General features: G+C 67.3%; 4 protein-coding genes across 15 annotated transcripts in view; 1 reads left to right on the forward strand and 3 right to left on the reverse strand.

Moving 5' to 3' along the window:
* Positions 1-10,512, reverse strand: part of MAN2B1 (mannosidase alpha class 2B member 1) — a 20,550-nt gene extending 10,038 nt beyond the window's left edge. For 4 of the 11 annotated variants that reach the window (XM_086871477.1, XM_086871473.1, XM_086871469.1 and 1 more), the window contains exons 1-6: positions 10,214-10,396; positions 9,302-9,404; positions 7,268-7,441; positions 5,347-5,540; positions 3,013-3,145; positions 1,149-1,291 (exon numbers count right to left, since the gene is read on the reverse strand). In XM_086871477.1, the coding sequence (XP_086727603.1) occupies positions 1,149-1,291; positions 3,013-3,145; positions 5,347-5,540; positions 7,268-7,441; positions 9,302-9,404; positions 10,214-10,288 (822 nt within the window). In that variant the 5' untranslated portion in view covers positions 10,289-10,396. Of the gene's footprint in view, positions 1-1,148; positions 1,292-3,012; positions 3,146-5,346; positions 5,541-7,267; positions 7,442-9,301; positions 9,405-10,213 lie in introns of all 11 variants that reach the window. The other 7 variants (XM_086871476.1, XM_086871472.1, XM_086871467.1 and 4 more) reach the window with 6 other exon arrangements.
* A 1,078-nt stretch (positions 10,513-11,590) lies between these two features.
* WDR83OS (WD repeat domain 83 opposite strand) lies at positions 11,591-12,332 on the reverse strand. Its single transcript, XM_086871483.1, has 4 exons — positions 12,255-12,332; positions 12,042-12,147; positions 11,773-11,870; positions 11,591-11,696 (listed from the first exon to the last, which is right to left on the reverse strand). Exons 1-4 carry the CDS (start codon positions 12,287-12,289, stop codon positions 11,630-11,632), a joined length of 306 nt encoding a protein of 101 aa, XP_086727609.1. The 5' UTR covers positions 12,290-12,332; the 3' UTR covers positions 11,591-11,629.
* On the forward strand, positions 12,329-15,362 carry WDR83 (WD repeat domain 83). Its single transcript, XM_086871482.1, has 9 exons — positions 12,329-12,479; positions 13,572-13,692; positions 13,772-13,877; positions 13,966-14,014; positions 14,124-14,250; positions 14,326-14,393; positions 14,483-14,591; positions 14,689-14,803; positions 14,880-15,362. Exons 1-9 carry the CDS (start codon positions 12,377-12,379, stop codon positions 15,030-15,032), a joined length of 951 nt encoding a protein of 316 aa, XP_086727608.1. The 5' UTR covers positions 12,329-12,376; the 3' UTR covers positions 15,033-15,362.
* On the reverse strand, positions 15,355-21,236 carry DHPS (deoxyhypusine synthase). 2 transcript variants are annotated; one of them, XM_086871480.1, is made up of 10 exons: positions 21,120-21,236; positions 20,901-21,071; positions 20,178-20,339; positions 19,075-19,196; positions 18,299-18,395; positions 17,672-17,758; positions 17,257-17,362; positions 16,527-16,630; positions 16,302-16,427; positions 15,355-16,225 (listed from the first exon to the last, which is right to left on the reverse strand). In XM_086871480.1, the coding sequence occupies exons 1-10, from the start codon at positions 21,171-21,173 to the stop codon at positions 16,124-16,126; spliced, it is 1,131 nt and encodes a 376-aa protein (XP_086727606.1). In that variant the 5' UTR covers positions 21,174-21,236; the 3' UTR covers positions 15,355-16,123. The 2 variants fall into 2 exon arrangements, with proteins under 2 accessions (XP_086727606.1, XP_086727607.1); XM_086871481.1 differs by having other exon boundaries at positions 20,901-21,229.
* Positions 21,237-21,483: the final 247 nt, after the last annotated feature.

A 21,483-nucleotide genomic window follows, 5' to 3' on the forward strand; every position in this document is an offset into this window, starting at 1 on the left:
GACACGGCTCGGGACACACGGGGACACCCAGAAACCCCAGCCTGGGGACGGGGACATGGCTCGGGACACACGGGGACACACGGGGACACCCGGGAACCCCACCCTGGGGACGGGAACACGGCTCGGGACACACAGGGACACAGGGGGACACCCAGGGACAATCGGGAACCCCAGCCTGGGGACAGGAACACCCGGGAACCCCACCCTGGGGGACAGGGACAATTGGGAATCCAATCCCAGGGGACAGGGACCCCCTTTTCCCCCCATTCCAGGTGACAGGGACCCCCAGAAATCCCATCTTGGGGGGACAGGGACACCCGGGAATCCCACCCTGGGGACAGGGACACCCAGAAATTCCATCCTGGGGACAGGGACACCCTTTTCCTCTATTCCTGGAGGACAGGGACACCCACAAATCCAATCCCAGGGGGACAAGGACACCCTCAAATCCCATCCCTGGGGGACAGGGACCCCCTTTTCCCCAATCTCAGGGGACAGGAACACCCTCAAATCCCACCCCAGGGTACAGGGACCCCCTTTTCCCCCCATCCCAGGTGACAGGGACCCCCAGAAATCCCATCTTGGGGGGACAGGGACACCCGGGAATCCCACCCTGGGGACAGGGACACCCACAAATCCAATCCCAGGGGGACAAGGACACCCTCAAATCCCATCCCTGGGGACAGGGACACCCACAAATCCCATCCTGGGGACAGGGACAATTGGGAATCCAATCCCAGGGGACAGGGACACCCACAAATCCCACCCCAGGGTACAGGGACCCCCTTTTCTCCCATCCCAGGGGACAGGGACCCCCAGAAATCCCATCTTGGGGGGACAGAGACCTCATTTCCCCCACCCCAGGGGACAGGGACCCCCTTTTCCCCCATCCCAGGGGACAGGGACCCCCAGAAATCCCATCTTGGGGGGACAGGGACCTCATTTCCCCCATCCCAGGGGACAGGGACCCCCCTTTTCCCCCATCCCAGGGGACAGAGACACCTGGAAATTCCATCCCTGGGGGACAGGGACAATCGGGGACCCCCAGAAATCCCACCCTGAGGGGACAGAGACCCTCGTGGCCAGGGACCCCCACCCCCTCAGGGCTCCCCCTGGGGGTCCCGGCCCCGTTTTTGCCCTGCCAGGACCTGCGTGGCCGCCGCCCGCAGGAAGGAGGTGACCACCGAGTCCACGTTGCGCTCGGGGCCGTCCCCGTCCACCACGGGGGGGTCACTGCAGAGCTGGTCCCAGCACAGCCCCGGGGGGGGGTTGTACATGTTGGGCAGGATCCCTGGGGACAGCCGGGACAGCCGTGTCACCAGGGACAGCCGTGTCACCTCCCCGGCCAGGGGGGACAGGGGACACACACAGGGGGGTTGTACACGTTGGACAGGATCCCTGGGGACAGCCAGGACAGCCGTGTCACCTCCCCGGCCACGGGGGACAGGGGACACAGCTGGGGGGGTTGTACATGTTGGGCAGGGTCCCTGGGGACAGCCGGGACAGCCGTGTCACCAGGGACAGCTGTGTCACCTCCCCGGCCAGGGGGGACAGGGGACACAGCCTGGGGGGACAGGGGACACAGCTGGGGGGGTTGTACATGTTGGGCAGGGTCCCTGGGGACAGCCGGGACAGCTGTGTCACCTCCCTGGCCACGGGGCACAGGGGACACAGCCAGAGGGGACAGGGGACACACACAGGGGGGTGTACACCTTGGGCAGGATCCCTGGGGACAGCTGGGACAGCTGTGTCACCTCCCCGGCCACAGGGGACAGCAGGGACAGGGGACATGGCCAGGGGGGACAGGGGGACACAGGACATGGACAGGGGACATGGACGGGGGGGTTGTACACATTGGGCAGGATCCCTGGGGACAGCCGGGACAGCTGTGTCACCTCCCCGGCCACGGGGGACAGGGGACACAGCTGGGGGGGATTGTACATGTTGGGCAGGGTCCCTGGGGACAGCTGGGACAGCTGTGTCACCTCCCCGGCCACGGGGGACAGGGGACACAGCCAGAGGGGACAGGGGACACACACAGGGGGGTGTACACCTTGGGCAGGATCCCTGGGGACAGCCGGGACAGCTGTGTCACCTCCCCTGCCACGGGGGACAGGGGACACACACAGGGGATTGTACACGTTGGGCAGGGTCCCTGGGGACAGCCGGGACAACTGTGTCACCTCCCCGGCCACGGGGGACAGGGGACATGGACGGGGGGTTGTACACATTGGGCAGGGTCCCTGGGGACAGCTGTGTCACCTCCCTGGCCATGGGGGACACACACAGGGGGGACAGGGGACATGGACAGGGGACAGGGGACATGGCCAGGGGACAGGGGACACACACAGGGGGGACAGGGGACATGGACAGGGGACACACACAGGGGACACACGGCTGGGACGGGACAAAGTGGCAGAAACGGGAAGGGGACACACATGGGGACACGGTGGGGATGGCAGGGAGGGGTTGGGGACAGCGGGAGTGACACAGTGGGGACAGGAGGGAGGCGTTGGGGACACCAGGAGTGACACAGTGGGGACAGGAGGGAGGGGTTGGGGACACACATGGGGACACGGTGGGGACAGGAGGGAGGGGCTGGGAACAGCGGGAGTGACACAGTGGGGACAGGAGCGAGGGGTTGGGGACACACATGGGGACATGGTGGGAGTGGCAGGGAGGGGTTGGGGACAGCAGGAGTGACACGGTGGGGACAGGAGGGAGGGGCTGGGGACAGGGGGCTTTGGGGGTCCTGAGGGGTCACTGGCCACAGGGGGGGGGACGGGGAGGTTTGGGGGGTCCCAGGGTAGTTTTGGGGGTCCCAGGGTCAGTTTGGGGGGTCCCAGGGGCAGTTTCAGGGGGTCCCTGGGGTGATTTGGGGGTCCCAGGGTCAGTTTGGGGGGTCCCAGGGCAGTTTTGGGGGGTTCCAGGGTCAGTTTTGGGGGGTCCCAGGGTCAGTTTGGGGGGTCCCAGGGTCAGTTTGGGGGTCCCAGGGCAGTTTTGGGGGGTCACCAGTGAAGATGTCAGCCCGGGGGGGCTCCAGGCTCTCGCTGCCCCTCCAGATCAGCTCCAGCTCCCGGCGCTGCAGCCGCTGCCGCTTGTCCTGGTGGTCCACGCGCCCCAAAAACAGCCCATCGTACCCCATCTGGGGGGACAGGGGGTCAGGGGGTCCCCAAAACACCCCAAAACCCACCCAAAAACACCCCAAAAATAGCCCGTCGTACCCCATCTGGGGGGACAGGGGGTCAGGGGGTCCCCAAAACCCCCAAAACACCCCAAAAACCACCCAAAACCACCCCGAAACACCCCAAAACAGCCCATCGTACCCCATCTGGGGGGACAGGGGGTCCCCCAAACCCCAAAACACCCCAAAAACCACCCAAAAACAGCCCATCGTACCCCATCTGGGGGGACAGGGGGTCAGGGGGTCCCCCAAACCCCAAAAACCCCCAAAACACCCCCAAAACACCCCCAAAACACCCCAAAAACACCCCAAAAACAGCCCGTCGTACCCCATCTGGGGGGACAGGGGGTCAGCGGGTCCCCAAAACACCACCCAAAACCACCCCAAAACACCCCAAAAACAGCCCGTCGTACCCCATCTGGGGGGACAGGGGGTCAGGGGGTCCCCAAAACACCCCAAAACCCACCCAAAAACACCCCAAAAATAGCCTGTCGTACCCCATCTGGGGGGACAGGGGGTCAGGGGGTCCCCAAAACACCCCAAAAACCACCCAAAACCACCCCGAAACACCCCAAAACAGCCCATCGTACCCCATCTGGGGGGACAGGGGGTCAGGGGGTCCCCCAAACCCCAAAAACCCCCAAAACCCCCCAAAAACACCCCAAAAACACCCCAAAAACACCCCAAAAACAGCCCGTCGTACCCCATCTGGGGGACAGGGGGTCCCCAAAACCCCACAGAGCCCATCTGGGGGGCACAGGGGATCCCCAAAACCCCACAGAACCCATCTGGGGGTCCCCCAAACCCCACAGAGCCCATCTGGGGGTACAGGGGGGGGTCCCCAAGTGTGGGGGGCCTGACTGGGGACATGGGGGGGGTCCCATGGGGGGCGTTTGGGGACCCCAAAGGGGAGTTTGGGGGTGCTGAGAGGGTTGGGAGTGCCAGGGAAGGTTTTGGGGTGCAGGGAAAGGTTTGGGGACCCCAAGGGTGACCCAGGGGACTCTTGGTGACCCCAAAGATGACCCAGGGAAGGTTTGGGGACCCCGAAGGTGACCCGGGGAAGGTTTTGGGGTACAAGGAAAGGTTTTGGGGACCCTGAGGGTGACCCAGGGAAGGTTTGGTGACCCCAAGGAAGGTTTGGTGACCCCAAAGGTGACCCAGGGAAGGTTTGGTGACCCCGAGGGTGACCCAGGGAAGGTTTGGTGACCCTGAAGGTGACCTGGGGAAGGTTTGGGGACCCCAAAGGTGACCCAAGGAAGGTTTGGTGACCCCGAGGATGACCCAGGGAAGCTCTGGGGACCCCAAGAGTGACTCAGGGAAGGTTTGGGGATTTGGGGAAGGTTTGGTGACCCCAAGGATGACCTGGGGAACACCTGGTCACCCCAAAGGTGACCCAGGGAAGGTTTCAGGACCCCGAGCATGACCCAGGGAAGGTTTGGTGACCCTGAGAGTGACCCAGGGAAGGTCTGGGGACCCCAAGGATGACCCAGGGAAGGTTTGGTGACCCCAAAGGTGACCCAGGGAAGGTTTGGTGACCCCGAGGGTGACCCAGGGAAGGTTTGGTGACCCTGAAGGTGACCTGGAGAAGGTTTGGGGACCCCAAAGGTGACCCAAGGAAGGTTTGGTGACCCCGAGGATGACCCAGGGAAGCTCTGGGGACCCCAAGAGTGACTCAGGGAAGGTTTGGGGATTTGGGGAAGGTTTGGTGACCCCGAGGATGACCTGGGGAACACCTGGTCACCCCAAAGGTGACCCAGGGAAGATTTCAGGACCCCGAGGATGACCCAGGGAAGGTTTGGTGACCCTGAGAGTGACCCAGGGAAGGTCTGGGGACCCCAAGGATGACCCAGGGAAGGTTTGGTGACCCCAAAGGTGACCCAGGGAAGGTTTGGTGACACCGAGGGTGACCCAGGGAAGGTTCGGTGACCCCAAGGATGACCTAGGGGACACTTGGTGACCCCAAAGGTGATCCAGGGAAGGTTTGGTGACCCCAAGGATGACCCAGGGAAGGTTTGGTGACCCCAAAGGTGATCCAGGGAAGGTTCGGTGATCCCGAGGATGACCCAGGAAACACCTGGTGACCCCGAGGGTGACCCAGGGAACACTTGGTGACCCCGAGGGTGACCCAAGGACAGCAGGGCGGGGATTTCGGGGTCCCCCACCTGTGCGAAGGTGGCGGCCATCTCCCGGGAGTGCCCGAAGGGGTCGATCTGCCAGGCCACGCGGGGAGTGCCGCAGCGGCCGAAGAGGCGGCGCAGGAAGCGCCGGCCCAGGCCCAGCTGCTCCAGGACCCCCCCGTAATGCGCCGCGGCCTCGTCGTTCATGCACCAGCCCCCCCCGACCAGCTCCAGCCGTCCTGGGGGGCACAGCACCCCAAAAACACTCAGGGTCACCCCGGGGTCACCCCAAAAACACTCAGGGTCACCCCCACCAGCCCCCCCCGACCAGCTCCAGCCATCCTGGGGGGCACAGCACCCCAAAAACACTCAGGGGACACCCCAGGGTCACCCCAAAAACACTCAGGGTCACCCCGGGGTCACCCCAAAACCCCTCAGGGGACACCCCAGGGTCACCCCAAAAACACTCAGGGGACACCCCGGAGTCACCCCAAAACCCCTCAGGGGACACCCCGGGGTCACCCCCACACACAGCCTGTGCCGCTGGGTGAGGCTGTCACGGTCACAGAGACCACGGAACCCCATCCCAGTGTCCCCAGTAACTCCCAGTGTCCCCTTATGGTGTCCCCAGTAACTCCCAGTGCCCCCCAGTAATTCCCAGTGCCCCTTTTAGTGTCCCCCAGTAACTCCCAGTGCCCCCCAGTAACTCCCAGTGTCCCTTTATAGTGTCCCCCAGTCCATCCCAGTAACTCCCAGTGCCCCTTTTAGTGTCCCCAGTAACTCCCAGTAACTCCCAGTGTCCCTTTTAGTGTCCCCAGTAACTCCCAGTGTCCCCTTATGGTGTCCCCAGTAACTCCCAGTGCCCCCCAGTAACTCCCAGTGCTCCCAGTATCCTTTCACAGTGCCCCCCAGTAACTCCTGGTGTCCCCCAGATCCTCCCAGTGCTCCCAGTGTCCCTTACCGTGCCCCCAGTAACTCCCAATGCTCCCAGTATGCTTTTTTAGTGCCCCCAGTGCTCCCAGTGTGCCTTTTAGTGTCCCCCAGTAACTCCCAGTGCCCCTTTCAGTGCCCCCCGGTACCTCCCAGTGCCCCCAGTGTCCCGTTTAGTCCCTCCCAGTGCCCCCCAGTCCCTCCCAGTACCCTCAATGTCCCACTTAGTGCCCCTCAGTGTCCCAAATATCCCATTCAGTGCCCCCAATGTCCCTCCAGTCCCTCCCAGTGACCCCAATGTCCCTCCCAGTGCCCGAAATGTCCCTCCCAGTCCCTCCCAGTGCCCCCAATGTCCCTCCCAGCGCCCCCAATGTCCCTCCCAGCGCCCCCAATGTCCCTCCCAGTCCCTCCCAGTGCCCCAAATGTCCCTCCCAGTGCCCCCCAGTGCCCCAAATGTCCCTCCCAGCACCCCCAATGTCCCTCCTAGTGCCCCAAATGTCCCTCCCAGTTCCCTCCAGTCCCTCCCAGTGCCCCCAATGTCCACCCCAGTCCCCCCCAATGTCCCTCCCAGTGCCCCAAATGTCCCTCCCAGTGCCCCAAATGTCCCTCCCAGTGCCCCAAATGTCCCTCCCAGTTCCCTCCAGTCCCTCCCAGTGCCCGAAATGTCCCTCCCAGTGCCCCAAATGTCCCTCCCAGTCCCTCCCAGCACCCCCAATGTCCCTCCCAGTTCCCTCCAGTCCCTCCCAGTGCTCGAAATGTCCCTCCCAGTGCCCCAAATGTCCCTCCCAGTGCTCCCCAGTCCCTCCCAGTGCCCCAAATGTCCCTCCCAGTGCCCCCAATGTCCCTCCCAGTGCCCCCAATGTCCCTCCCAGTGCCCTCCCAGTGCCCCCAATGTCCCTCCCAGTTCCCTCCAGTCCCTCCCAGTGCCCCAAATGTCCCTCCCAGCACCCCCCAGTGCCACAAATGTCCCTCCAAGTCCCTCCCAGTCCCCCCCAATGTCCCTCCAGTCCCTCCCAGTGCCCCCAGTGCCCCGTACCCTCCTGCACCAGCTCGGTGACCAGGCTGCGCGTGGCCGCGTCCTGCTGCTGCCACCAGCGTGCCAGGAACGCCACCTCGGCGTAGACGAAGCGGCGCGAGGGGACAGCGGCCAGCTGGGCCACCACCGAGTCCAGGATGTACTGCACCCCCGCGTGCTGGTCCTGGTTCCGCACTGCGGGGACACCGGGACACCGGGTCACCCCCAGACAGGGACACCGGGGACACCGGGTCACCCCCAGACAGCCGGGATTGGGGACACCGGGTCACCCCCAGACAGGGACTGGGGACACCGGATCACCCCCAAACAGGGACACCGGGGACACCGGGTCACCCCCAGACAGCCGGGATTGGGGACACCGGGTCACCCCCAGACAGGGACACCGGGGACACCGGGTCACCCCCAGACAGCCGGGATTGGGGACACCAGGTCACACCCAGACAGGGATTGGGGACACTGGGGTCACCCCCAAACAGGGATTGGGGACACCAGGTCACCCCCAGACAGCCGGGATTGGGGACACCGGGGACGCCGGGTCACCCCCAGACAGGGGTTGGGAACACCGGGTCACCCCCAAACAGGGATTGGGGACACCGGGTCACCCCCAGACAGCCGGGATATAGATGCTAGCTTTAGAACAGGCTGCAGAGAGCTGCAGAGACTGCAGGCCCATAGCCTCTCAGGCTGCCTGAGAAAGTATCCTGGGAAAAATATGAGAAGGAATTAAAACAATTCTCAGGGACACTAAACAGCCTTGCAAGTGTTGTTTTGCAGCTTCTTGTTTCTCCTTGCAGGAGACAGTCAGGGGGGCAGAGTGCCCCTGACCAATGATGGTAATGTAGTACTTTGTCAACCAATAAGAGTTTCTTTTCTGTACCTTTCCACGTATCTGTCTATAAGACAGGCTGAAGCAATAAACTAAAGAATTCTCGTGTTGTGACTCCCTTGAGAGTCAGTGTCGTTCTTTCTAGCTGTTCCCAATCGGAACGACAGCCGGGATTGGGGACACCAGGTCACCCCCTGACAGCCGGGACTGGGGACACCGGGGACACTGGGTCACCCCCCAGCCAGCCAGGATTGGGGACACCGGGGACACCGGGTCACCCCCAGACAGGGACTGGGGACACCGGGTCACCCCCAAACAGGGACACCGGTGACACCGGGTCACCCCCAGACAGCCGGGATTGGGGACACCGGGGACACTGGGTCACCCCCAGACAGGGACACCGGGGACACCGGGTCACCCCCAGACAGGGATTGGGGACACCGGGTCACCCCCAGACAGCCGGGATTGGGGACACTGGGGACACCGGGTCACCCCCAGACAGGGGTTGGGAACACCGGGTCACCCTCAAACAGGGATTGGGGACACCGGGTCACCCCCAGACAGGGATTGGGGACACCGGGGACACCGAGTCACTCCCAGACAGGGGTTGGGGACACCGGGGACACCGGGTCACCCCCAGACAGCCGGGATTGGGGACACGGTGGCACCTCGGGGGGTGGGGACACCAGGGGACAGCGGGGACACGCGGGTGACAAAGCCAGGGTGACAAGGGGAGGCTGCAGGGGCGCTGCTGTGTCACCTCCATCCCCACTACAGGTGAGAGCAGGCTCAGGTGAGACCACCCCCCACCCTCAGGTGAGACCACCCCCCCACCCTCAGGTGAGACCACCCCTCATCCCCAGATATCCCCTCTCTCAGGTGAGACCATCCTCAGGTGTCCCTCCCTCAGGTCAGACCAGCCTCAAGTGAGACCACCCTACCCTCAGGTGAAACCACCCTCAGGTGTCCCTCCCTCAGGTGAGACCACCCCCAGGTGTCCCCCCCCAGGTGAGACCACCCCTCACTCTCAGGTGTCACCCCCCCCTCAGGTGAAACCATCCCCATCTCCAGGTGTCCCCTCCCTCAGGTGTTTCTCCCTCAGATGAGACCCCCCTCAGGTGTCCCCCCCCAGGTGAGACCCCCCTCAGGTGTCCCCCACCAGGTGAGACCCCCCTCCCCTGAGAGCCCCCCGTGCCCCCGTTCCGTACCCCCATAGTAATACTGATCCACCGTCTTCAGCCAGCCCACGTCGTCGTGCGAGTGCGGCACCAGGTGCACGTTCAGCATGTCCGGCCGCGTCGGGGGGCACGACTGCGGGTGCGGGGGGCTGGGACCGGGCATCCGCGGGACCCCCCCACACCGGGAACCCCCCGGGACCCCACACACCCCCGGGACCCTCCATCCCCGGGACCCTCCATCCGCGGGACCCCCTCACACCGGGAACCCCCCCCGGGACCCCCCCTCCATCCCCGGGACCCCCTCACACCGGAAACCCCCCACAACCCCGGGATCCCCCCCCGGGACCCTCCATCCCCGGGACCCCCTCACACCGGGAACCCCCCGGGACCCCCCCTCCATCTCCGGGACCACCCAACACCGGGACCCTCCATCCCCGGGACCCCCTCACACCAGGAACCCCCCGGGACCCCCCCTCCATCCCCGGGACCCTCCATCCCGGGGACCCCCCCCGGGACCCCCCCTCCATCCCCAGGACCCCCTCACACCGGGACCCCCCCAGGACCCCCCAGCCCTGAGACCTGCTCACACCAGGAACCCTCCCCCGGGACCCCCCACACCCTTGGGACCCCCCCACCCCCAAGACCCTCCCCACACATCCCCGGGACCCCCCTCACCCCGGGACTCCCCATCCCGGGGACTCCCACACACCCCCGGGACCCCCTCACCGGGACCCCCCTCGGGACCCCCACACCCCCGGAATCCTCCCCACACCGGGACCCCCCATCCACGTGACCCCCCACACCGCCCCGCGGGGCCGTTGGGCTCCAGAAGCGGTTGTAAGGCCACGGTTCCCGTTCTCTCCGCGCGCCCAGCCCATCCCAGTGCTCCCAGTTCCCCTTTCCCGAGGTCTCCCCGGTGTCCCCGGGCAATCCCGGCCCCACCTGGTACCCGCAGCCCGCGGCCGTCCCGAGCAGGAGCAGCAGCAGCGGCAGCGCCGCCGCCCCGGCCGCCGCCATGACACCCGCCGTCACGTGACCGCGCCCTCACATGACACGCGGGCTCGCCCGCCCCTCCAAACGCGCTCGCGGCAGCCAATGGGCGGCCGGGAAAAGGCCTCGCGCTCTGATTCGCTGATGCTACCCCCCCATAGGGCGGGGCGTGAAGCAGGAATGACAACAGGCAGAAGCCAATGAGAAGGAGGAACGGCTGTGATTGACAGCTCTCTGGGAGGGCATTAGCAACGGCGGGAAACGAGCAGTGGTCAATGAGCGGTGGCGGCTCCCGAGGCCCCGCCCATGACGAGCCTCCCTCACAGCTCTCTCACAGTTCCCTCAGAGTCCCCCGAGTCCCCTCAGAGCCCTCTCGGCATTTCCAACTCCCCTCAGAACCACCTCAGACCCTCTAAGTCCTGTCAGACCCCCCCGAGTCCCCTCAAAGCCCCCGAGGCACTTTCAGCTCCCTCAGAGCCCCCTCAGGGCCCCCCGAATCCACTCAGAGCCCCCTCAGACTCTCCGAGTCCTCTCAGAGCCGCCCCGAGTCCCCTCAAAGACCCCTCTAAGTCCCCTCAGAGCCCCCTTGGCACTTTCAGCTCCCTCAGGGTCTCCTCAGAGCCCCCTCAGGGCCCCCCGAGTCCCCTCAGAGCCCTCTCGGCACTTCCAACTCCACTCAGAGCCCTCTCTGAGCCCCCCGAGTCCCCTCAGGGTCCCCCGAGTCCCCTCAGAGCCCCCTCGGCACTTTCAGCTCCCTCAGAGCCCCCCGAGTCCCCTCAGAGCCCCCCGAATCCCCTCAGAGCCCCCTTGGCACTTCCAACTCCCCTCAGAGCCCCCTCAGACTCTCCAAGTCCTCTCATATCCCACCCGAGTCCCCTCAAAGACCCCTCTAAGTCCCCTCAGAGCCCCCCGAGTCCCCTCAAAGCCCCCTCAGGGCCCCTCGAGTCCCCTCAGAGCCCCCCGAGTCCCCTCAAAGACCCCTCTAAGTCCCCTCAGAACCCCCGCGGCACTTTCAGCTCCCTCAGAGCCCCCCGAGTCCCCTCAGAGCTGCAGCGGCATTTCCAACTCCCTCAGAGACCCCCGAGTCCCCTCAGAGCTCCCTCGGCACTTCCGACTCCCCTCAGAGCCCCCTTAGACCCTTCAACTCCCCTCAGAGTCTCCTCAGAGCCCCCTCGGCACCCCCAAGTCCCCTCAGAGTCCCCCAAACCCCTTCAGAGCCCCCCTGACCCCCCGGCTTCCCCTGGAGCCCCCCGGGACTCCCCCTCCCCGTTCCCCCCTCTCCCGGGGGGCTCCACCGGCCCCCGTTCAGGTTCAGACGAAGCACAGCGGTTCCAAGACCCCTTTTTATTGTCCCCGCGGGGACCCCCATCACCACGGCGGGGACATGGGCTGGGGGTTCTGCAGGTAGGACATGACCACGGCCGAGATGGAGAGCCTGGGAGGGGTACACAGAGGTGTCAGAGACCCCCCGAACGCGGCCCGGGACCCCCCCAGGACCCCCCGGCACTCACATGAAGCTGCTCATCATTTGTTTGGTGTCCTCGGAGCTGCGCGAGTTGGCGAAGCTGATGAAGGAGCAATAAACGGCGATCCAGGCGCACCACTTGAGCTGGGGGACAGCCCCGTGAGACCCCCGAGGGGACGGGGCCTGAGACCCCCGAGATGCCCTGGAGACCCTCCGGAGATCCCCCGGGGCTGGCGCTGAACCCCACCAAAGGCTCACCGCGATCCTCCCTCCCCCGAATTCCCCTCAGAACCCCCGGTGCCCGCCGTGCCGCACCTTGAGCATCAGCCCGCACATGCTGAACACCATCCCCAGCAGGTTCATGTAGTCCGGGGTCGGGTCTTCCAGCGCCGGGTTGGTCTCGGTGGCCGGGGGTTTGTACCTGGCGGGGGTGAGGGGGCTCCGTCAGGGGGACGGGGCAGCGGGACCCTCCGCGGGTGCCCCAGATCTCCCCCCGCTTCTGCCGGGTCTCGCTGCCCACGGTCCCACCTCGCCACTTTGCCGGGTCTCCGTGGGTCCGCCATGGCCCCGCCGCCACCGCCGCCTCTTCCGCCGCCGCCGGAAGGGGCCCGGCCCCCGGTGCCGCCCCCGGTGCCATCCCCGGTGCCACCATGGCGTTCCCGAGGCCGCGGCCAGCCCGGCCCGAGCTGCCCCGGCAGCGGGTGCAGACCCTGCAGTGCGGCCAGGGAGCGGTGAGGGCTGCCCGCTTCAACGGTGAGACCGCGCACGACGTCGGGATACCGGGGATACCGGGAGGGAACGGGGGGAAACGGGGGACGGGGGAGGAGAGCAGGAGCTGGGGATGGAGGGTGGGAACCGGGAGGGGGTCCCGGGGATCACCCCGTGTTCTGGGGCGGAGGTACCGGGGATCTCCCCCTGTTCCGGGCGGGGGTCCCGGGGATCACCCCGTGTTCCGATGTGGGGGTCCCGGGGATCACCCCGTGTCCCGGTGCGGGGGTCCCGGGCGGGGATTCCGGGGATCACCCCGTGTTCCGATGTGGGGGTCCCGGGGATCACCCCCTGTCCCGGTGCGGGGGTCCCGGGGATCACCCCGTGTCCTGGGCGGGGGTCCCGGTGATCACCCCCTGTCCTGGGCGGGGGTCCCGGTGATCACCCCCTGTCCCGGGCGGGGGTCCCGGGGATCACCCCGTGTCCCGGGCGGGGGTCCCGTGGATCACCCCGTGTTCGGGTGCGGGGGTCCCGGGCGGGGATCCCGGGGATCACCCCCTGTCCTGGTGTGGGGGTCCCGGTGATCACCCCCTGTCCTGGGCGGGGGTCCCGGTGATCACCCCCTGTCCTGGGCGGGGGTCCCGGTGATCACCCCCTGTCCCGGGCGGGGGTCCTGGTGATCACCCCGTGTTCTGGGGCGGGGGTCCCAGTGATCACCCCCTGTCCTGGGCGGGGGTCCTGGTGATCACCCCGTGTTCTGGGGCGGGGATCCCGGGGATCACCCCGTGTTCCCGGGCGGGGGTCCCGTGGATCACCCCGTGTTCGGGTGCGGGGGTCCCGGGCGGGGATCCCGGGGATCACCCCCTGTCCTGGTGTGGGGGTCCCGGGGATCACCCCCTGTTCCGATGTGGGGGTCCCGGTGATCACCCCCTGTCCTGGGCAGGGGTCCCGGTGATCACTCCCTGTCCTGGGCGGGGGTCCTGGTGATCACCCCGTGTTCTGGGGCGGGGATCCCGGGGATCGCCCCGTGTTCTGGGGCAGGGGTCCTGGGGATCACCCCGTGTTCTGGGGCGGGGGTCCCGGTGCGGGGGTCCCGGTGCGGGGGTCCCGGTGATCACATCCATTCGCCCCCCGCAGCGGACGGGAATTACTGCCTGACGTGCGGCAGTGACAAGACCCTGAAGCTCTGGAACCCGCACAAGGGCACAGCCCTGCGCGCCTACCAGGGCCACGGCTACGAGGTGCTGGACGCCGCCGGGTAAGGAGGGGCTGCGGGGACCCCTCCCCACCGCGGGGAAACCTCTCCGCGCTCACGGGACCCCCCCGTGCCCCCCCAGATCCTTCGACAACAGCCAGATCTGCTCCGGCAGCGCCGACAAGGCCGTGGCGCTCTGGGACGTGACCACGGGGCAGGTGGTCCGAAAGTACCGGGGACACGCCGGGGTGAGGAGGGTCTGGGGGTGGGATTTGGGGAGGGGGATTTGGGATCCTGAGCGCGGCTCGGGACTCTGAGTCCCTGCTTCTCCCACAGAAAGTCAACTGCGTCCAGTTCAACGAGGAAGCCACTGTCATCGTGTCTGGTGAGGGAGTGGTTTGGGGGGCACCCTGCGAGCCCTGGGACATCCCCGCGGCCCCTTTTCCCACCCTGCTCCCCCTTTTTGTTCCCCCTGAACCCCCTTTTCCCCCCAGGCTCCATTGACTCCACGGTGCGGTGCTGGGACTGCCGCTCCCGCCGCCCCGACCCCATCCAGGTGCTGGACGAGGCCAAGGACGGAATCTCCAGCGTGAAACTCTCGGGCCATGAGATCCTGACGGGGTGAGGGACGAGCCCCTCCCGGCACCGGGGCACCCCCGGCATTGGGGACCCCCTAAACCTCCCCCCTCCCCGCAGCTCCGTGGACGGGCGGGTCCGGCGCTACGACCTCCGCATGGGGCAGCTCTGCTCCGACTACATCGGCAGTGAGTGGGGCCTGTGGGAGAGACCTTTGGGGGCCCCCAAAGCTGGGGGGGCTCCGTGGGACCCCCCCAAACTCCTCGTGTGCCCCCAGGCCCCATCACCAGCGTGTGCTTCAGCAAGGACGGGCAGTGCGTGCTGGCCGCCAGCCTGGACTCCACGCTGCGCCTGCTGGACAAGGACACCGGGGAGCTGCTGGGCGAGTACGGCACCCCGAGTCCCTGCACCCCCCGAGGGGCTTTGGGGGACCCCCGGGGGGGCTTTGGGGGACCCCCGGCTCACCCCACATCCCCTCCCCAGGTACACGGGTCACCGCAGCACGACCTACAGGCTGGACTGCGTCCTGAACGAGCAGGACACGCACGTGGGCTGTGCCTCCGAGGACGGCCACGTCTACTTCTGGGACCTGCTGGAGGTGAGGAGGGGTCCCTGGGGCGGGGGGGGGGTTTGGGGACACCCCCAGCCCTCCCTGAGTGCCGCTGTCCCCGCAGGGCTCACTGGCGCTCAGCTTGCCCGTGGGCCAGGGCGTGGTGCAGTCGCTGGCCTTCCACCCGCGCCTGCCCTGCCTGCTGGTGGCCACCCAGGGCCAGGTGACGCTGTGGCGCGAGGACACCTTCCAGCCCGAGGGGGACCCCGACACCTGAAGGTGACACATGGGGACACCTTCCAGCCCGAGGGGGACCCCAACACCTGAGGGGACACGTGGGGACACCTTCCAACCCGAGGGGGACCCCGACACCTGAGGGGACACACAAGGACACCTTCCAGCCCGAGGGGGACCCTGACACCTGAAGGTGACACGTGGGGACACCTTCCAGCCCGAGGGGGACCCCAACACCTGAGGGGACACACAAGGACACCTTCCAGCCCGAGGGGGACCCCGACACCTGAGGGGACACGTGGGGACACCTTCCAGCCCGAGGGGGACCCTGACACCCGAGGGGACACACGAGGAATAAACCCCCCTGAGGAGACCCTGCCGTGCTTTATTGGGGGCCAGAATAAATAAACGCGAGCGCCGCGGGAGGGGGGACACGCGGACAGGGGGGTGCAGGTGTGGGGGAACCCCTGAGGGCCCCCCAAAGGGACTCGCCACAGTGCCCCCCATGCTGTGGGAGCTGCGAGGGGCTCAGACACCCAGAGCTGAGACTGGGGGTCCTTCAGGCCTTGGGGGTCGCTGTGGGAACCGGGTGTCACTCAGGCCTCGGGGGTCCATGCGGGCATCGGGGGTCCCCACAGGCACTGGGGGTCCCTCAGGCCTTGGGGGTCCCTCAGGCCTTGGGGGTCCCCACAGGCCTCAGGGGTCCCTGCAGGCACTGGGGGTCCCCATGGACACCAGGGGTCCCTCAGGCCTTGGGGGTCCATGCGGGCATCAGGGGTGCCCATGGACACTGGGGGTCCCCACAGGCACCGGGGTCCCCACAGGCACCGGGGGTCCCTCAGGCCTTGGGGTCCCCAAAGGCACCAGAGGTCTCCGTGGGCATTAGGGGTCCCTCAGGCCTTGGGGGTCTATGCGGGCCTCGGGGGTCTCTGCAGGCCTCGGGGGTCCCCATGGGCACTGGGGGTCCCTCAGGTCTCGGGGGTCTCTCAGGCCTCGGGGGTCCCCATGGGCACTGGGGGTCCCTCAGGCCTCAGGGGTCCTGCAGGCCTCGGGGGTCCCTCAGGCCTTGGGGGTCTATGCAGGCCTCGAGGGTCCCTGCAGGCCTCGGGGGTCCCCATGGGCACTGGGGGTCCCTCAGGCCTCGGGGGTCCCCGCGGGCACCGGGAAGGCGTCGGCGCTCCGTGCGAACGTCTCTGCCACGAGCAGCGGGAACACGAGCGAGGCGTCGGCGTACACCTGGCACAGACCAGAGGGGTCAGAACCCCCCAGCCCGGGCTCCCCAAATCCCCCCTCAGCCCCCCGGGACCCCCACCTTGACGGGGGTGGCATCCACGCGGATCTTGCCCCAGGACACGGCCTCGTCCGGCCGCGCGCCCGAGTCAGAGCCATCGAACTCCTGCGCCGTGTTGACATAGACGGAGAAATCGGCGCCGTTGCGCTGCCAGGGGAGACACCGGGCTGAGTCCCCCGCCCTCCCCGGGACCCCCAGGACCCCCCGCCCTCCCCGGGACCCCTGCCCGCCCCGGGGGTCTCTCACCATCAGGTTGGCGTTGGCGATGTGGTGCTTGACCAGGCCCCCGCCCAGGATGATCATCCCGGTCCTGTGTGCGAAGATGGCCTGGGTGTTGATGAGGCGCAGGTCTGCGGGCACAGGGGGGTCAGGGCACCCCAAAACCCACCTGGGGAACCCCAAATCCCCTGGGGTGCCCCCAAAACCCCTGGGGCACCCACAAACCTCTCTGGGGCACCCCCAAACATCTGTGGGGCTCCCCCAAACCTCCGTGGGGCTCCCCCAAACCCCCCTAGGACACCCCCAAAGCCCCCTAGGGCACCCCAAAACCTCTCTGGAGCACACCCAGACCCCCCTGGGGCACTCCAAAACCTCTGTGGGGCATCCCCAGACCTCCGTAGGGCACCCCAAAACCTCTCTGGAGCACACCCAGACCCCCCTGGGGCACCCCAAAACCTCTGTGGGGCACCCCCAGACCTCCATAGGGCACCCCCAAAGCTCCATGGGGCACCCCCAAGCCCTCGTGGGGCACCCCCAAACCTCTGTGGGACACCCCCAAACCCCCCTGAGGCACCTCCAAACTTCTGTGGGACACCCCCAAACCCCGCAGGGCACCTCTAAATCCCCCTGGGGCACCCCCAAACCCCTCTGGGGCACCCCAAAACCTCTGTGGGATCCCCCCCAAACCTCCCTGAGGCACCTCTAAATCCCCCTGGGGCACCCCCAAACCCCCGTGGGGCGCCCCAGGGACTCTCACCCTCCACGATGTCCAGCACGAGCCCCGGGCGTTTGTAGGAGTGGAAGAAGATCATGTCCCCCAGGGAGCCGTCGGTGAGCGCCGGGCTCAGCACCGGGATCTTGTTCTGCACGGGGGGGACATGGTGACAGCTACTGCCACCCCCGGTGACACCCCCCAGTTTCCCCCCAGTGTCCCTTGGTGTCCTCCAGTGTCCCCCCAGTGTCCCCCCATGTTCCCCCGCTGTCCCCTGGTGTCCCCCGCTGTTCCCCAGTGTCCCCTGGTGTCCCCCCATGTCCCCCCCGGTGTCCCCCGGTATGCCCCTGGTGTCCCCCAGTGTCCCACCCGTGTCCCCCCGGTGTCCCCCCAGTGTCCCCCCAGTGTCCCCCCGGTGTCTCCTGGTGTCCCCGGTGTCCCCCCCATGTCCCCCTGGTACCTTCTGGGCCCAGTAACAGATGGACTCGGGGTTGTTGATCTCCTTGCCCAGCCGGGCGATCATCCGGGACGGCGTCCACCGCACGCCCTGCGGGGAGCCGTCTCAGGAACCCCCAAAACCTCACCCCAGATACCCAGGGACCCCCAAACCCTCACCCAGGTGTGCAGAGACCCCCAAACCCCTGCCCCAGGTGTCCAGGGACCCCCAAACCCCTGCCCCAGGTGTCCAGGGACCCCCGAAATCCCACCCCAGATATCCAGGGACCCCCAAATCTCCACTCCCAGGTGTGCAGGGGCCCCCAAATCCCCACCCCAGATATCCAGGGACCCCTAAAACCCTGCCCCAGGTGTGCAGGGACCCCCAAAACCCTGCCCCAGGTGTGCAGGGATCCCCAAACCCTCGCCCAGGTGTCCAGAGACCCCCAAAACCCTGCCCCAGATATCCAGAGACCCCCAAAATCCTGCCCCAGGTGTGCAGGGACCCCCAAATCCCCACCCCAGATATCTAGGGACCCCCTGACCTCAACCCCAGATGTTCAGGGACCCCCAAACCCTACCCCAGGTGTGCAGGGACCCCCTGAGGCCCCCTCTGAGCACTGAGGGGTCCCAGGTTGGGGTCCCCCCTGACCTGCGTGTCCTGCTCGTCCACCATCCGCTCCAGGATGGGCATCAGCCAATCCTCGAACTTGCAGTAGTTGTCATTGGGCACCAGCAGGTTCCCGATCCTGGGGGACCCCAAAGTGACCCCGAGGTGACCCCGAGGTGACCCCAGAAGTGACCCCGAGATGACCCCGAGGTGACCCCAAAGTGACCCTGAGGCGGCCCCAAAAGTGGCCCCGAAGTGACCCCGAGATGGTCCCAAAGTGACCCTGAGGTGACCCCGAGGTGGCCCCAAGGCAACCCAAAGGGGACCCTGAGGGACCCCAAGGTGGCCCCGAGGTGACCCCCAGGTAACCCCAGATGACCCCAGGGGACTCTGAGGTGACCCCAGGTGACCCCAATGTGACCCCAGGTGACATTGAGGTGACCCCAGGTGACCCGAGGTGACCCCAATGTGACCCCAGGTGACACTGAGGTGACCCCCACCTGTTGATGCCGTTCTGGCGCAGCTCCCGGCCCCGCAGGTGACCCCAGGTGACCTGAGGTGACCCCAGGTGACGTGAGGTGACCCCAATGTGACCCCAAGTGACTTTGAGGTGACCCCAGGTGACCCCAATGTGACCCCAGGTGACTCTGAGGTGACCCCAGGTGACCCGAGGTGACCCCCAGGTGACATTGAGGTGACCCCCACCTGTTGATGCCGTTCTGGCGCAGCTCCCGGCCCCACAGGTGACCCCAATGTGACCCCAGATGACTCTGAAGTGACCCCAGGTGACACTGAGGTGACACTGAGGTGACCCCCACCTGTTGATGCCGTTCTGGCGCAGCTCCCGGCCCCGCAGCTGGAAGTCCCCGATGTAGGTGGGCGCCAGGCACTTGATGAGATCCTCCTCCACCCCCCCGGCCGTGGTCACCAGCACGTCCACCTGGCCAGGGTGGGGTCAGCACCTCGGGGACAGCCCCGGGTGACCCCCGGCACCCCCACGGGGACCCCTGGGGACACCCCGGGGACACCCCAAGGACCCTGAGGGACACCCCGGGGACACCCCAAGGACCCTGAGGGACACCCCGGGGACACCCCAAGGACCCCTGGGGACAACCCGGGGACAGCCTGCACCCCCTGGAACCCCACAGGGATCCCTGGGGACACCCCGGGGACACCCCAAGGACCCCTGGAACCCCACAGGGACCCCTGGGGACACCCTGGGGACACCCCAAGGACCCTGAGGGACACCCCGGGGACACCCTGCACCCCCTGGAACCCCACGGGGACCCCTGGGGACACCCTGGGGACACCCCAAGGACCCCATGGGACACCCCGGGGACACCCCAAGGACCCTGAGGGACACCCCGGGGACAGCCTGCACCCCCTGGAACCCCACAGGGACCCCTGGGGACACCCCGGGGACACCCCAAGGACCCCTGGGGACACCCCGGGGACACCCTGCACCCCCTGGAACCCCAAGGGGACCCCTGGGGACACCCCAGGGACACCCCAAGGACCCCTGGAACCCCACAGGGACCCCTGGGGACACCCCGGGGACACCCCAAGGACCCCTGGGGACACCCCGGGGACCCTGAGGACCCCTGGGGACACCCCGAGGGACCTGGGGACACCATGGTGTCCCCTGGGTCCATGTCCCTCTGTCCCTGTCGCCCATCTCCTGGCCCCTGTCCCCATCTCTGTCCCACTGTCTCTGTCCCTGTCCCCTGTGTCCCCATGTCCCCAGTGTGTCCCCAGTGTGTCCCCATGTCCCCAGTGTGTCCCCAGTGTCCCCATGTCCCCAGTGTGTCCCCATGTCCCCAGTGACACCATGCTGTGCTGTACGAGGTATCGGATGCTCTCCCTGTCCCCATGTCCCCAGCGTCCCCATGTCCCCGGGGTGTCCCCATGTCCCCAGTGTCACCATGCTGTGCTGTACGAGGTATCGGATGCTCTCCCTGACGCCGGAGCTGACCAGGTTGGAGGTGTACCCCAGGAAGATGGTGCAGCCCGAGGGGGGCCGGGGCCCGGCCATGGCCGCTCGCTGCCGCTGCTCCGAGCCCAGCGGCTCCAGCTTGGCCGAGATCTGAGACAGGGACAGGGGGGGACACGAGGGGACAGGGGGGGACACAGGGGGGTCATGGGAAGGGTCACAGAGGGGACACCAGGGGACAGCAGGGGGTCAGAGGGGGAGGAACACCGAGGGACACAGGGGGGACATGGGGGGGACACCGGGGGGTCACACGGGGGGGTCACAGGAGGACACCGGGGACAGCAGGGGACACAGGGGGGACATGGAGGGGACATGAGGGGGGGGACAGCGAGGGACATGGGGGGGAGACGGGGGGACACCGGGGGGTTATGGGGGGGGTCACCAGGGGGACACCGGGAGACAGCAGGGACAATGGGGGACACCGGGGGGGACACGGGGGGACAGAGGGGGGTTCACGGGGGGGACAGCGGGGGATCAGAGGGGGGGATACGGGTGGGACACCGCGGGGGTCACAGCGGGCCCGGAGCCCTCCTCACCCTCCCAGTGTGACCCCCCCCTCCTCCGGTGTGACCCCTCCCGGTGTGCCCCTCTCCCCTCCTCCGGTGTGACCCCTCCTCACCCTCTGGTGAGCCCCTCCCCCCTCCCGGGCCGCACCATGCGCTCGATCTCCGCCACGGCCCGCGCGAAGTTCGTGGCCTGGAATCCGGTGGTGCGGAAGGAGCGGAGCAGCGCCGCGTGGTCCGCGCCGCCAGAGAAGTCATAGCCGCGCACCGGGAGAGCCTCGGCCGGGAGGGCCCCGCTGGGCCGCAGCACGGCCCGGAGCGCCTCTCCCGGGGCCTCTCCCGGGGCCTCTCCCGGGGCCTCTCCCGGGGCCTCTCCCGGGGCCTCTCCCGGGGCCTCTCCCGGGGCCTCTCCCGGGGCCGCCATGGCTCGGCCCGGCCGCTCAGGGCGCCGCCATCTTGGGCCCCGCCCCCCTGCGCCGTACGGCTGCGCGCCGCCATCTCGGCGGGACGGCGTCCGTGAAGGAACAAAAATGTGGCGGACGCGAAAGGGCGCCGCTTGCAGCGAGGGAGCCACGAAACGGCCACAGCGCCCCAAAATCGCCCGATTTCACCCCAAAATCGCCCGGTTTCACCCCAAACCCTCCCAACTTCACCCCGAAATCGCCCGGTTTCACCCCAAACCCGCCCGATTTTACCCCAAAATCGCCCGGTTTCACCCCAAACCCTCCCAACTT

The sequence above is a fragment of the Cyanistes caeruleus genome, chromosome 35, assembly GCF_971803275.1.
Source record: "Cyanistes caeruleus chromosome 35, bCyaCae1.hap1.1, whole genome shotgun sequence".
Classification (NCBI taxonomy): Eukaryota; Metazoa; Chordata; class Aves; order Passeriformes; family Paridae; genus Cyanistes; species Cyanistes caeruleus.

Coding starts and splice junctions, on each gene's coding strand:
- WDR83OS (XM_086871483.1), bottom strand. CDS start 12,289: ATGGCGGACCCACGGAGACCCGGCAAAGTGGCGAG. Junction 12,148..12,254: donor AGACCCGGCAAAGTGGCGAG/GTGGGACCGTGG, acceptor CACCCCCGCCAG/GTACAAACCCCCGGCCACCG. Junction 11,697..11,772: donor CAAATGATGAGCAGCTTCAT/GTGAGTGCCGGG, acceptor TACCCCTCCCAG/GCTCTCCATCTCGGCCGTGG.
- WDR83 (XM_086871482.1), top strand. CDS start 12,377: ATGGCGTTCCCGAGGCCGCGGCCAGCCCGGCCCGAGCTGCCCCGGCAG. Junction 12,480..13,571: donor GAGGGCTGCCCGCTTCAACG/GTGAGACCGCGC, acceptor CGCCCCCCGCAG/CGGACGGGAATTACTGCCTG. Junction 14,251..14,325: donor GGCCATGAGATCCTGACGGG/GTGAGGGACGAG, acceptor CCCTCCCCGCAG/CTCCGTGGACGGGCGGGTCC.
- DHPS (XM_086871481.1), bottom strand. CDS start 21,173: ATGGCGGCCCCGGGAGAGGCCCCGGGAGAGGCCCCGGGAGAGGCCCCG. Junction 20,340..20,900: donor TGGCGGAGATCGAGCGCATG/GTGCGGCCCGGG, acceptor TCCCTGTCTCAG/ATCTCGGCCAAGCTGGAGCC. Junction 19,197..20,177: donor ACCTCGTACAGCACAGCATG/GTGACACTGGGG, acceptor CACCCTGGCCAG/GTGGACGTGCTGGTGACCAC.